We start from the raw sequence: 15,334 nt of genomic DNA, 5'->3' as shown, positions 1-15,334 counted from the left end.
GATGCTCTATTTAACACTGCAGCTGCAGACAGGAGGATTTGGTTTCAGTTTTATACAATATTGTGAAACTGATGACCTCCCACAAAATAAAGAATACATTTTTAAGGAGTAGAATTTAAATGCATTAGCAAGACAATTAGCAGGAAGCCACCACAAGAAAGGAAAACAGAAATTTAAGCCCTAAATGCAACAGTATGGTTAAATTTAGCACAATCCCTTTTTTATTAAAGAGATTCAGAAAGATTAAAAGATAACCAACCCTGCAAAAACTAAGTAGACTACTGAAATGGTTTCTCTTAAGGTTAGCATACTTTCCAAACTCTCTGGACCACAAATTACTGTCAGCCCTCAGAGACCTTTACACACTTTTACCAACCAGCTAATTGAATCAGCTCAAAGAAGATGGCTCAGAGGACCACTTGGACAGCCCTGAGGCAGGTTTGGCTCCAGCATCTTTCAAACATACTCCCAGGAGTCTAGCAGTGACTAACCAAGAGTCAGTCTTTCACATCTGAAGATCACAACATTTTTCAGCTGGAGGAAGTTCAAGCAAACAAAAAGACTTAAGTAACCCAGCCAGTTAAACCCACACTAAACAGCTCTGCTACTTCTAGTGACACAGAGGGGAATTTTAGAATGCTCTCTTTGACATGGAATCGCTTGAGCACAGCTTGTAAAAAAATACATAAGAAAGAGAAACTGAGTCAGCACCATTTATCCTTTCTGATTTCCCCCTGGCCCCTGAGCATAGTCTCAGTTACTCAGGAGCTCATTAATGCACTCATCTATTACAAGCTTGCTGGGAGCACCAACTGATGCCACTTTGGTATGAAGAGATTAATCAAGCCAATCTCCCATGGCACTGCAATCCAATGCCATCTCCTTCTGTGCCATTTCAGCAGACAGATTCAGCTTAGTATTGCCATTTACTTCCAAGACAACTCAAGCACAGGGTGATTAGCCATTCCTTGCAGTGCCTTTTGCTAGAGTTACTAAAAATTTAATGCACTTAGTGCAATTTTATGACTCCTTATGCATCATTAGCATTTTAACACAATAGCATACAGCTCTTGGTTCTTAAAAATATTATTGGAAAGGTCAGAATAGCTTTTTAAAACAATAATGTATAAGGATGAACTGCTAAACATATAAGGATGAAGTGGTATGTTTTTAAATATGGGAAAGGGGAAGATTTAATAAGGAGGAAAAAAGCAGAGGATTTTCTTCCCCAGCACATTCTGTTGCTGGATCTCTCATTCAGTGTGTTTTGGGGAAAAAAGAAAAAAGAAAAGGAAAAAAAAAAAAAAAAAAAAAAAAAAAAAAAAAAGTGTTTTTGCATAGCCACATCTCTTGGATGCAAATGCACCAGCACAGCTACACTCTACACTCCTTCATCCTTTCATTGATCTTGAGGAAGGACCAGCAAACCACCACCCTGGCATTACTATTTATTGCCAAACATAGCTCTGCTCCCGCTGCCTCTTATCACATTGTAGGACCTGTGACAGAATTGCTCTCCTAACAAATACTCTTCATTTGAGACTGAGAAAGAAAGACTAAGTGGCATTAACACTGCTGTATGGTTTCACAGCTCTGGGTGAAGAGCACTAGGAGCTACGAGACAGGACACCAGGACAAAAACCACCATCCTCTCATCTGCAGCTCCTTTTGCTCACACAAGCCTGTGAGCTCTGAACTTCCCCTCCTTCCCTTTCATCAGTGCCACAAATCACCCACAAATCATTCCCCAGCCTGGCAGATGGGCAGGAGGCAACGCAGGCTCTGCTCCAACCCCAGCTACGTGGCTGCCAATTAGCCTGCCAGATTACCCACCTGGAGGGGCCTCTCTTGCTTTTCCTGCAGCCTTTGTATTATTGGAAGGTTAATTAGGACCTCTGGTCTAGTTGCAGGGACTTCACAAATAAATAAATTTAAAAAACCCTGTATCTTTTCAATTTCACCACTGACAACATTAAATTGATCATTTTATGGGCTCGGAAGTTCCTAGATAAGGATATAGATTGCTTAGGGTGCTTGTGTTTTTTTGACTTTTTTTTTTTTTTTTTTTAAAAAAGGAAACAGGTCTAGTGTGATCACAGTAACAATCTCACAAGCTCGAGTTTTGAGTGTGAGAACAATATACTATTACCAACACAGATGGTCTCCCACTTAGCATCAGCTTCCCTTTTGAGCTATTCAGTGCACCACGAGCAATGCTGGGATGCAGTCAGAAGTCATTGCCACGAAGTGCTGACAAAACGTTAACCAATAACAAAAGCTCAAGACAGATTTTGAATTGCAAATAGTTTTCAGATCTACACCACTCTCCAATATGATGTCTCTTGGACATGCCACTGGGGTTGTTGCACCAAGCAATTCTGGCTCAGCTATGGATCAGATCTAAGTCTGCGCCTTTACTCCCCGGCTCCTGGCCGAATGGTCTCTTCCAGCACCAACATAGACCTGAAGGCAAGGAGCATGAATACATCCAGGCTCCAAGACAAGATGTTTTCTCATTCTTTTTGCTGCTGAAAGCACAAGAGCTGAACTAATCGGGGCCCCAGGCCCCTGGGTCACAGCCAGGGCACTCACGCCAAGGACTTCAGCTCTTTCTCACCTGCTGACCGTGACAAAGCAGGGCTGAGGGGGCTGAGCTCATTAAGGCTGGGTTTTTCATGGGAAGTTCAGCCCACATAACACTAAAGAGGTTGGGGTTTTTTTTTGGTGGTGTTTTTTTTTTTTAAAGATTCTGTTAGACTGAGCAATTTTCAACAGGGCTCCCAACTTACCACGCTGCAGGCAGTTCCCAGAAGGAAGAAAACAAAGACACGGGCATAGAAACCATAGTAAGTTATTAACCACAACTGCTATTGTGAAAATTAACATCTCCCATCACCATTCCCCTTTTGCTAAGTACATCAGCAGACCACAGCTACAGCTGCCTTACCCTGTGCAGATGTTCATATTCATGCAGGAAAAAATGATTACTTAATAGCATTCCTTACACCAGGATTCTTTAGCTCTTTGTCATTCCTTGCTTTGAGATAGAAGCACTAGACTACACATCCCTGCTTAAATTCAGAGAGTCAAACAACATCTGCTATCACACTTGCTAAAGCCAGAGAGAGTCAACATGTTTGCAAATGCTACAGAGATAATGCCATCTTAAACAGCATCATCTTGGGAAAAGGTTTAACATCTAATTCATGTGCTGAATAGCTGCTACCCTGATTTCCAGAGATAAATATTCTCCCCTAATAGATTCATAACAATAGGCATTAGAAACAAAGGTTGAACACCCGAACAGGGAGGCATTAGAGACACCATAGTAACATTCTTCCTGGCCTTGACATTCTTGAAGTGTTTACAAGGCAAAATGTACAGCAGAACACTTGCTTCAAAGCCCTGTGACAGAGCATACATCCACTATCCGTCACCTTACAAAGCACCTGGCAGTTTTTAAGCACTGTGAGGCATGACCAGTCATTTCATCTTCGTGTGATTACACAAAAATTCAAAAGTTTGGGTGGTTTGTTTGGGTTTTTTTGTTTGTCTATTTGTTTTTAAATAAAAGGTGATAATTCTGCCCTAAATGCTTGGTGAGGTGTATTTTTATATCCTTATACTGGAAAAATATACAAAATGAGAGCACAACATGCACGTGATAAAAAGTGATGCAAAAAAGAAACTGCAACATCCCTTCATCTCTCCCAAACCAGCCAGCATCACAGATGAAAGTCTGTTTTATTTTTAAGCATTTAAATATTCTTAATTTTAAATTCATGCCAGAGTGTTGCACAGCATAAAGCAAACAAGAATACCAAGTGGGAATACTGATGGAAGAATAGTATTGTGTGAATAACCAACTAATCAGCAAGTCCTCCCCTCCCTCAGCAATGAAAAGCCAAATATTTATTCAATTGTATATTGCATTCTTTGCTCAAATAGCTCACAGTTTGAATTAAAAATAAATCTCTCTCCTTTTTCTAAAACATCTCAAAGGGGACCATAGGGCCCAGCAGAAGGTATTTGAAGATATCTGAATCCAGAAGGACTCATTTAAGCAGCAACATGGATAAAAAGCTGGAAAGGTGCATGCCTAAAATAGGGATTTGTGCCCTAATTTGTGTCTGGACAGTCTCCAGACCAGTGAGAACTTGGGCTCCAGAACCTGTTAAGATACCTAAAGTCAGTGTAAGCAACATCTATTTAGACCATGGCAGCATCCTCCTCTCCCAGCAGACTCCAGCTTCATCCTGAAGTCAGGATGGATCCAGGTCAGTCAGTCCAAAGCACACTGCTTGGCTTGATCAATATTTCATTGAAAAATTACCAGTTAAGTGAGGGCTTGGTTTCATCATTTCATTACAAAGAGCTCAGCCCTCTTACCTTCCAGTCACAAGAGACATGCAGCACCTCTTCCACCTGGGCAGCCCCGTGTGAGGAGCACCCACAGTGACATTTGCTTTTTTTCCCCAAGTGTAGCTGCTGCTAACACGGATAACACTGCATTACACTGCATGCCACTGCACACTGATCACTCTGTGTGTGAAAATAGCTGGGCATGGAAATGAGCACAGGTTTACAGAGATGCTAAGGGGAAAATGCAAATTTATACAAGTAATTTCAGCCATCCATGAAAAGCATGCAGCCACTACATACCCATAACAGTTCAGCTTTGTGAGTTTTGTTGGGGGTTTTTGTTTTGTTTTTGTTTTTTAATCCTATCATTGTTTATACAGAATGGTGTTCTAGATTAAGCCCCCTTCCCCTTCCACATGCTAGTTTTTTAGCATGGGAATACCAAAAAGGGGGTGGACAGAAATTCTTCTAGCTTTTATGCTGTGCAGCTCCTCAAGCAGCTTTGAAACAGGATTTGACTCTGATATTTTTTGGTTTTTTTTTTAAAAAAAACAAAACAAACCAAACATTGCTACTAGGTCCCAGAATTATTATTGCAATCTAATGAATAAATTGACTGTAAAGCAAAGCCAAGTTCATGCTCCAGAGGAGAGGGGAGCTTATTCTCCAAGAGTGACATATTTAAACATTGACTCTGAACACAAAACAAGAACTGCTGACATTTTCATATGAAATTGTTCCCTAAGTGGACAACAACCATCACAAGTTTTCTTTGCAGATTCATCAAAACCAGACACCCCTCACACAATATTATATCCTAAGAGTTAAGTTTTGTACTATCACTCAAAGCAGGTCACAGAGATCTAGCAAAGATGCTCAAGACTACCCAGCCTGAGTATACATTAGCAAAGGAATACTCTTTAAGCATCACTTGCTTAATACTCTTATGCTCTCTTTAAGCATCTGCTTGATGTATTTCTCATGGACTGGGTTGGTACGTGGAGGAAGGAGGAACAAGTAAAACCAAACACCTTGAAGGGCCATAGCTTCATGTTTCCAGACAGGCACTTTGACCAGGCCTAAGACATCTGACTGAGAAAGCTCTCGGTTACAATCTAATGATCTCACAGCTGAGTAAAACTATCTTGGACTCCAGGCAAAGAGCACAAATTGAGTTGTTTATATTTTCATACCACTAATGTAGCAGCAACTTCTTACAGCCATACCTCCACCCAGCACCTCAGCAGTCTGTCACACGTTAGTCATCTCCTCAGTTTGTCTTTTACTGTACTAACCCATCATGATTTCTTCCCTAATTACTTTTGAGATAATCTATATAGCTAATATGACCAAAATATTACATTGAAGGCTAGTTTCCTGACCAAATTTTGTTTTCCTCAATGCAGCTTTTCCTACGTACATATTTTATGTTATTCTGCATAATAAAAAAATATTTTGTTAGGTTATCTACACTCACAAACTACACAGAGGTTTCTATATTTTGACTGCCACAGTTCCTCTCCATACCCACAAGATACAGCCAAACAAGTTACATATAATCTTCCCACCTTTGTAAGTGGTCCTACATGACCTCAAATAGCACCAAACACCACAGCATGAACTGGATCAAAGTGCACATGTTGTTTACTTCCCCCCCCCCCCCTTTTATTCACATTTCTCTTTGACTCCAACCCTCATTGCAGCAGCTCAGAACTGCAGTGGGGAGCAGCCTGCCAGCTGCAGATCCAGCATCAGCCTGCGCAGAGGCTCTGCTGGCTGTGAGCTTCCCAAAGTGTTCCAGGGCCCTGCTGGCATTAAGGACAACTTGATTAGCCCGCGACAAGCAGGTAAAAGAAGGCAGGCAAGGGAACCCTGACACCCTTCTCCTGTTGGCTTGCATGCATCTCGACCTCCCTCTCCTGCAGCAGCTCATTTTGGAAGCATCCCTAGGGTGAGCTCGGCACGGGCACAGGAATGCTGTGGGCAGCACCAGGGCGCTGGCACAGCTCCTCCTGCAGCGCTGGTAAATCACTCTGGCGAGGACAGGACAGCTTCACGGGCAAACAGAGAAATCAATACCACAGGCACACGCTGCCTGACAGGAGGAGGGGAGGGCGGGGTGGGGGTATAGCTTTGCCCTCAGAGATCCCTCCATCCTCCAGCACCGCCAGGACCACTGAGAAAGAAGGCATCAACACAGGAGACTCTCTGCTGGAAACAGGGACCTTCACTTCCCATGCAGGCTCAAAAACACCATCGCTGCTCAGGGGCCCTTCCGACACCCAGCAGGGTGCGGGCATGTTCGCCTCGCACTGCTGTTTTCCCGAGGAGGGCAGCTGCAGCCCCGGGGACCCCCACTCTCCCCAGCCACCGCACCGCTAAGCTGCCAAGATGGGGACAGCGAGGACTTCAAGCTGATGCGCAGGAACAAGATTAGGGCTGGATTTAGGTCGTTCTTACAAAGGGCAGCAGCTCAGCTGCTCTGTCTGCCAGCGCTTTGATTACTACTGTGGCTTACACTATGTGGAGGAAAAAAAACCCTACCTACTGCAGTACTTGCAGACCAGTTACTGGGATTTTCACTGTGAAAAAGCCCCACTCGTATATGGTCACACCTTCCTCTTCTGTGATTCCACACCAGCTGCTGGCAGTGAAACACCCTCCGGGAGTGCAAGAGAGTTTAGCCTCTCTAAGTGGAAATTAAAACAGCAGTTTATCTGGCATTAAAAAAAAGAAAGTGCAATAAATTCTCTTTGGTTTAACATTACTGAGTCAGTGGGACTGATAGAAATAATGATGTTTTTCCAACCCAATCAATACCTTATTTTTAAAGTAATATAGTATAAAAATTATATATATATATATATATATATATATGTATAACAGAATAGTCACACCAGGGTTGGGGGAGCATTTAAAGCCAGTATGTCTCTGGCACATAGAAAAATAGAGAATGAAAGCACTATTACTAAAGCATTATAATACATCACAGCCATTAGCAATCCCACAAATGGTCTGTTTTCTGAATAAGCAAGAGAGCTGCTCCTTATTAAAGGCTATTGTAACCGGAAATTATGCTTGTCAATAATATTGACAATTCTTTACAAAAAGCACTGTTTCTTTTGGCTGCAGAAGCTCTCCTACAGGAGCCAAGTCTTTAACCTATAATTCAGATTTCTATTTTAAAAAATTAAAAATCTATGTGGTGTTACAATGGAATCCTGGTTTTAACCAGTAGGTAAAAACCCGACATACATTTAGGAATAATCCATTACAGCAACTATCCATGCCACCACATTTAAAGATGAAGAAGAGAGCAGAAGCGTTGTTTCTATTTCACCATCAAGTCAAGGTTACACAGAAGCAGAAATTATTTCCATATTCCAACACAACACTTCACTTACGCAGACCAAGACCAAAAGATTTGCTTTCACATGAACAACATATTAACCCGGCTTTGATTTTTATCAAGCAGGTTTCCTAAATGTATGCCCAATGTTTCCTTGTTTATGATGACAATTTACAAAACACAAGACAGCCGCTCCATTCAACCCCTCATGCAGGACACTTGCTCATTGCAACCATAAAGTCAGAAGATTCAGTGCTGCATTTTAAGCATCACTTCTTAAGGCAGGCAGGAGGAATGCTTGAGTCCTGTCCTTCTCACAAGCCCTATAGGAATCAATCCTAAGTAATCTCCTAAAACTACTTCTGAGGAGCAAGTAAGTTTTGTCAGGTTGTACAGCATAAGCCATCTTCTCCTCTACCTGCACCACTCTTGTCCTCAATCAGGTCATTTAACCTGGACAATCCCTCCAGATATGCTACATAAAATTCTGGACTGTATTAAAAATTAAAACCAAACTCCTAAAGCTTGCTTTTCTTTTGTGGCAACTGAGTAAGTCATAAACAGGAACCGCAACTGTTGAGATATTCCCTGGTCAAGGGAAATTTTTCCATCGATTTCCAGTAAACTAGGAAAAAACCCAATTACTGACTTTCAGAAAACATCATGTGGATGAGATCTTGTATTGCTACAGTAAAGTTGCCAAGTTTTCTGGCACTGCAGGGTGACTTGGCACCAAGGAACTGCGACTGAGAACCGTGAGGGCTGCAGGGAGGCTCTGCAAGGATTGAGAGCACAGGTGCCAAGCACACAAAAGGACTAAAAAGACTTTTATCATTCCAAAAGTAAGAACTTCCTAGATAAGAAACACCGTTAGCCCGACTACAACATGCTGCGTTTGATTTGCAATGTTATGTACTACAGTAACATTTCACTGATGGGGAAAATTAATTACCAATATCTGGATATTTCTGGCGAAACAGCATGAGGTAGAAGCATTGTTTATTTTCCTCAAGACACTCAATGTTTTCAATGAGCACTGTCAGCTTCACTGGTCATGAAGGGGGAGGGGGGGAAAGCAATCTTAAAAGTAGAGTAATGAAAGTCTCTATGGCTTTAAAGTATACATATATCCGGGACAGTAACAGGGTAAATCTTTACATAATGGCCAAAACTAGACAGTGCAAAATACGTTGCTAAAGAAGATACAGTAACTGGAACATTTCCTTACTATAAGCATAACCTTGAGGTAGTATTTCACAGCCGATGTGTACAAAAAAGCTATAAAGCTTTTCATTTCACACAGCGAGAGGGCTACCACAACTCCACCAATATTTACTTTCTGAGACACAGAAGTCATTGCCCAATATTGTCCTTCAGGTTCCACTTTCCATGTTGTCTTACCACACCTCTTTCCCTCCAAAACTCTCTGGCCCTCTAGCAGGAGCATCCTCAATAGAGCACAGACCAGTCCTCCCTCTTGGGAACAAAACACTCATACCACAATTTTCTCTCTACTTCCCTCCAGAGCACTAATTAGTTCCTCAGTCAAAGACACTTCATTTTCCTTTTAATTGACTCAAAGATTGTTTTATTTTTCTAATTTGCCATTGCAACTCTCTAAAAAATATTATACAATACTACAAATACTACAAAATTTGCCATGCTCTTAAAGAGAAATGTAAAACCCGCTACAAACAGAAAAATATTGTGCCTTGCTCTCACACTTATAAAGTTGATATAGGATGACAAAAAATGTAATAGAAACAATTTAATGAATGATTAGGCCTTTTTGTTTAAGGAAATGTTAAGTATTTACTATGATAAGTTCATTTAAACATATGCAGTTCCAGAGCTGATAGGCTCAAAACAGCTTTACCTGAAAGAAGCAGGCATGAAGATGAAAGAGACCAGAAACCTACTTTCCAACAGCCCTGAACATGAGAGAAAAGCTCCCTTCATCCTATTTTAGTGGACTTCAATAGGGCACAGAAACCAATACTGAAATTTTCATGCTTTTCAAGGTATTTCACATCAAATGGTCTGCTCTTCTTTTCTGACCTCTCCAACTACTAAGTGCCAAGAAGCCTTAGAGAGTTTCCTTTCCTCCTTCAAGTGCCTAGAAAGATTTTTTTCTTCCATCCTTGACTGAGAGCTTTGTGATAATGCCACAAGTGTTTTGACAGCTTTATAATCCATGCACTACTTTGATGAGTGCCTGGTTACACTACCAAGTTCAAAAACAGGGAAAGAGTTGGTTTTTACTTTTGAAAATTAATTAACTAAAAAACTGTTTGAATCCATTTGAAATGCCAGCTGTGGAGCAATTTCCTATTAAAAAAATAAAAAAATAAGATTTGTACCAGAAAATAACATACATGCAAACTAAAAAAAAAAAAATTTAAGCAAAATGGTGGAAAATTCTCATCTACCAAATTTATTTTCAGCACTAACCATACACAGAAACAAGAACCATAAAGCAGGTCACTCTTTCCTAAAATTATGTCAAGACCTTATAACTTTGGAACCTTGATTTGATTTCATTTTGTGAACAGACCTAACAACAATAATAATTAAAATGGTAGTTGTAAAAGGTTGATGATGCCTTTGAGAGCATCATCAAATTATTTCACTTCATGTCTGATACAATAAATGAGGAGGGTTTTTTTTTGTTTATTTATTTGAGGGAGGGGGTAGGAGGTGGAGCGGGGGTGCCAGGCCATTAGGTATTAATTGCAGAGGGTTTGATGGAGATTTTGGGGTTAAGCCACTAATCAAGGAAAGCCTTCATGCAGAGGTGGGCTGTCCCCAAGGGAGGGAAGGTACAGGTTGGAGAGCTCCAGATGACAGCAGAGCTGACTCACCAGTAGCTCCACAGCACGGTACATGTGCCAGCAGGGTGTCTGCCTCACCTGGTCACCACTAATCCATCTGCAAGCAGAAAATCCCAAGGATTTTGTAACTTCTGCTTGGTTCAGAGTACAGGCCCTGGGGTGGTGGAGTAGCTCCCCATCTCCTCATATTCCTCTACTTGGCATTAGTGCAGACCCTTCCAGGCAGATCTGGCTTGAGCAAGGCACTTTGTGTCTACAAGCTGCTAAAGGACTCACAGATTTGGAGATAAGCAGGTTCTTAATTACTTTTTTCCTAAATTGGGGATGATCTGCAGAGCAGGTTAAGTCACAGCAACTTTTCATTGGTGCCATGACTTACCTCAACAAGCTCTTACAACTGTGCTTACAACTCCAGCAAGATGGAAAGTGATCATAGCTACATAATTCAGCACCAAAAGAACAGGATCATTTCTTTCTACAAAATGTTGCAAGAGCATTTTTAGAAAGAAATAGCCCTTGTGGGTTTCCTGTGACACAACAAACTTTCTGTTCCCTTGAGCATCTTTCTCCCCACCTATTCCGATTACAAACTCAATGCTGGAACCTTGGATTTTGAAACCTATTACAGATTTATTGATGAGATCACACCAGCGCCTGTCTACACCCACACCCGCCCCCCAAACTTTAACATAAATATTTTGGCAACTACACCTAAAAGCAGAATTCATTTTTCCACAGCTGCATTACATTTGTGGCTCACAGCACTCCCTGTTCTTCCTTAACATTTCCAACTGCTGAGCTCCCAGCTGATAGCAGAAAACTCTCGTCACAAGTCCCTAAAAATATAACAGTGCTCAGCAGCAACATTAAGTCCCATCATATTTCTGTTACTCCACTTTTTTCTCAATCATATCCCAGCTCCCTGAGGTATTCAGAATGCCTCCCAAATTGGCATTACCAGATTTTTTATTGCATGCTCAAACCATACTGCTGGACTCTGAATAGTTTAAACCAGCTCAAGATACTTGTTATTTCCCCTTAAGAGGAGGAAGGAAAATGGAAAAACAGAAGCCTCAAGTGCTTTAAAGACTTGTGGCAATTTTTATTTGAAATTATTCAGAGTTGCATGGTTTTCTAAATGGACATATCACAGATGTGCCAAAATGTCTTCCCTTTACTGAAAAATGAAGAGGGAGATTTCTTTAGCTTTGAAATCTGATTAGTGTTGCTGGAATCATTCAGCTAAATCTACTGAGTGACCACAAAAGTTGTGCCCTATAGCTGAGCCACTATGCTGCATGAAGCCACCACACTCAGGCTCTCCTTGAGTAGAACTCCCCAAGAACACAACTCACTGGGGAACCAAGCAGAAATCAGCAAAAGACAAGTTTGAAGGTCTGGGTAATCATCAGGGAAGGTACAGCCTGCCAGTAACACTGCTTTAAAAATAGTCTTTTCAGAGAGAATAGTTAGAGATGACTCAAAGTTTAAGTAGCTGCAACCCCAATAGGTCATATTATGCAAATCCAGCCCGTACACCATCAGCTGGGAGCTTGGCTCACGAGTCAGGAGTTTCCTACTAGAAGCAGCAAAATTGAAAACATACTGGTAGATGTGAAAAAGCAAATAGAGATTAAAGAACATTTGGCTAATGCTTCTGTTTGGAGATCCTAGGGCTACCCCCAGTGTGTGCTCAGTGCAAAGGGAAAAGATTTTGGGATCTCATATTAAGATATAGCTCCTTGGAACATTTAGATATCCACCTCTTTGACAAGTGACAAAAATGTGAACTTCAACCAGAGTACATCGATCAGTGTGTAGACCATCAAGCCTTTCTCTTACACAACCGGAAGGTGAGGTCCTTCTGGATACAACAGCAGCAAAGACTTCAGCAGGATCCCACCACCAGACAGAGGTGCCCACCCTGACAGCTACAGCTGCCTTCAGCTTCAGTCACACACAGCTCATAGACCTGCAATGTGAATGCACAGGAATGGGCAAACCTGTGCACTGAAGTGCTTTCAAACTCTTAACTCAGTGAGGAATTGCTTAGCTTCCATGTAATTAAGCCCCGTTATTAAGCTTGCAGTCAATCGAATTTAACATATAAAAACCTGACTTAAACAGTCCCTTTTATTTAAACACGAGTGACATTTAGGAAGGAAAACTGCTTTCTCCCAGCACAATCAGCTCACATCCAGTCACAACCCTTCCAAACCCACATTTTAGAAAAATCAGTTTGATCCCAGAGTACAAATTTTGTTCTTTGATTCTGTAGCCTTTTGGGGACGGAGGGGAAAGAAAGGATGCAGGAAGACTCTTTCTGAATAGACACAGATGTGAATAAAAAAGCATAATTAAAGATGTTGTTCCATTAATTTATTCCATTCTTCCCAGATGCCTCTCCCCCTTTCCCGTGCAAAGAAAATGCATCAGTCCAGACAGAAAGCTCGGTCATTAGCCCCCTTTCAAATCCATAACCCTCCGTACCCTCCTCCCGCCAGCTGCACCCCGCTGCACAGACCGAGGGCTGCCTTGCCCCTTCCCCCATTAGAGACCAGGGTCAACCGCGGGTCGAGGGAACCCGACCTGGAGCAGGGCGCATCTCGGGGCCAGCAAACACTCCCCCAATCCTCTGCTCTTCGGAGGATGCTCTACCAGCCTCCCCAGCGGATGCTTCATCCTTCAAAGTTGCTCCCACCCCGCGCTTTCCGCCAGTTCGGCGACCACCCTTCTCCCTTTCCTTTGGGGGTAAGGGGGGACAGAATAGGGGGGGGAGCAGACATTTTGAAGCAGCGGATCCCAAAAGCCCGCCGGGCCGCGGCGAGCCGCAGCGGTGCGGCTGCGGATGAGGCCTCCCCGCCGCTCTGGGCCCCGGGGTCCCCGCCGCTCACCTGCCAGCTCGTCGGGCTCCAGCCCGCTCTCCGCGTCGATGCCGCACAGCACGAAGTAGTGGGCGAAGCGGCAGGGAGCCGCGCCGGGCCCGGGGCCGCCGCTCCCGCTCATCCCGCCGGCGGCTCCGCGGCTCTGCGCGGCGGCGGCAGCGGCGGCGGCAGCAGCAGCAGCACCAGCAGCAGCGGCGGCGGCGGCGGGGACGCGCCCGTGGCACGGTCACAGCGCGCCGCCCCACATCCCCGTCGGGGGCGCGCAGGACGCGATCGGGTACCGAGCAGCGAGCGGCTCCTGCGGGTGGGCACCGAGCAGCGAGCGGCTCCGGCGGGCGGGCACAGAGAGGGAACCGAGAGGGCACCGAGCGGTCCCGCTGTCAGCTGAGCGGGGCGGGAGGGGAGGTGGCGGGGACAAGAAGGGCGGCACCGCATTGCCGTCCCGCCCCCGCGGGGCATTTAAACCCTGGGCGCCTCCCCCCGCCCCGCTGCTGGGCATTAGCGGAAGGTTTGCGGCCCTTATCGATGTTTTGAGGGTGAGGAAGACACCCCGCCTCCCCCGCCCATCCCTGCTTTGCCACAATAGGTGCTTAAAGCTTCCCTTCTCCCCGCCATCACCCCCAAGGTGCCAGTTAGGGGAGGTCGGGTTTTTATTTCAATAACAAAGGGGACGGCGCCTCTTTAGCACCCGGGCTGCGCCGAGCGTTTCCTACCCGGGGAAATGGCTTTTTTAATACTCCCGATCAGAATCTGGAAACAATAATAACAACCTCACCCCAGTGAGGGGCTGCTGACAAAGGGGGAGGGGGGGCTGAGGCATGGCTTTTGTGTGATCTCCATCCCTGTGCCGAGATCGATGTTAATCCTATCCCGTTCCAGGAAGGGGAACTATTTCTTTGCTACACGCGCTCTGATTAAAAGCAAAACGTAACATGTTGCTTCATTTCTAGTTTAAGATCTGATCACCTTTCTGCCACGTCCAGGAAGAAATCAGTATTGGTTTAACCTTATTCTAAAAACCCTCTTACCTGAGAGAGGCTTTCCAATACCTGAAGCTGCCTACAAGAAAGCTCAGGAAGGAATTTTTCACGGGTATGCAGCAAGAGGACAAGGAGCAATGGTTTAAAAATTGAAGAGGGAAGACTTAGATTTGATATTAGGAATAAAATATTTCCTGTGAGGGTGATGAGACCCTGGACCCTGGTTGTCCAGGGAAGTTGTGGGAGCTCTCTTTCAGGAAGGCCAGGTTGGATGAGGCTTTGAGCAGCCTGGTCTAGTGGGAGGTGTCCCTGCCCATGCAGGGGGCTTGGAACTAGATCATCTTTAAGGTCCTTTCCAAACCAAACCATTCTCTGCTTATTACCCAATGCCAAAGTACCAGCAGATCCCTTTGAGAGCTGTGCCTGCTTTTAAATGGACAGATGATTTTTTTTAATGTTTTCAGATTTTCCTTCTTCAGACTACCAACATCCCTGCTTATGTCAGATAATTCTCCCCTCTGTATATTTTAAGGAGGTTGTTTGCAGAATTCATCCATATGCACTTTCATCCTCCTGTGTTTATCTGTTTACTAGTCTTAGTTCTTGCAGCATCTAATAATTATAATTTTGATTTTTGCTCACTGTGGACTCTTATGACCCCTTTCAGTTGTCTTCAGTAGTGTAAACCACATTTTTTTCTTTCTATAATTTATGTTTGTCCTTATTCAACACATGCCTTTAACAAGGAAATGCCTGTAGGGAACTTGATATTTCATACAGAATGGGTCATTTTCTGGAGGTTTGTGGAATAACTGTTTCTTCCTACCTAGAGGCAACTTAGATCACCATCGCTTTCTTCTTCCCTTTGAGTTTTATGCCCTTTTACTTCTCAGCTTCCAGTAGCACTATTGAAAGTAGAAAAGAACT

General features: G+C 43.5%; 1 protein-coding gene across 5 annotated transcripts in view; it reads right to left on the bottom strand.

Annotated features, from left to right (window-relative positions):
- DENND5B (DENN domain containing 5B) overlaps positions 1-13,578 on the bottom strand; it is a 115,155-nt gene extending 101,577 nt beyond the window's left edge. For 2 of the 5 annotated variants that reach the window (XM_030449305.1, XM_030449313.1), the window contains exon 1: positions 13,437-13,548. In XM_030449305.1, coding sequence (XP_030305165.1) covers positions 13,437-13,548 — 112 coding nt within the window. Of the gene's footprint in view, positions 1-13,436 lie in introns of all 5 variants that reach the window. The other 3 variants (XM_030449330.1, XM_030449320.1, XM_030449338.1) reach the window with 3 other exon arrangements.
- Between the last annotated feature and the right edge of the window lie 1,756 nt (positions 13,579-15,334).

This window comes from Calypte anna, chromosome 1 (assembly GCF_003957555.1).
Source record: "Calypte anna isolate BGI_N300 chromosome 1, bCalAnn1_v1.p, whole genome shotgun sequence".
NCBI classification, from domain to species: Eukaryota; Metazoa; Chordata; class Aves; order Apodiformes; family Trochilidae; genus Calypte; species Calypte anna.
The sequence above is the reverse complement of the archived record's forward strand: the minus strand, read 5'-3'. Positions and strand labels throughout refer to the sequence as shown.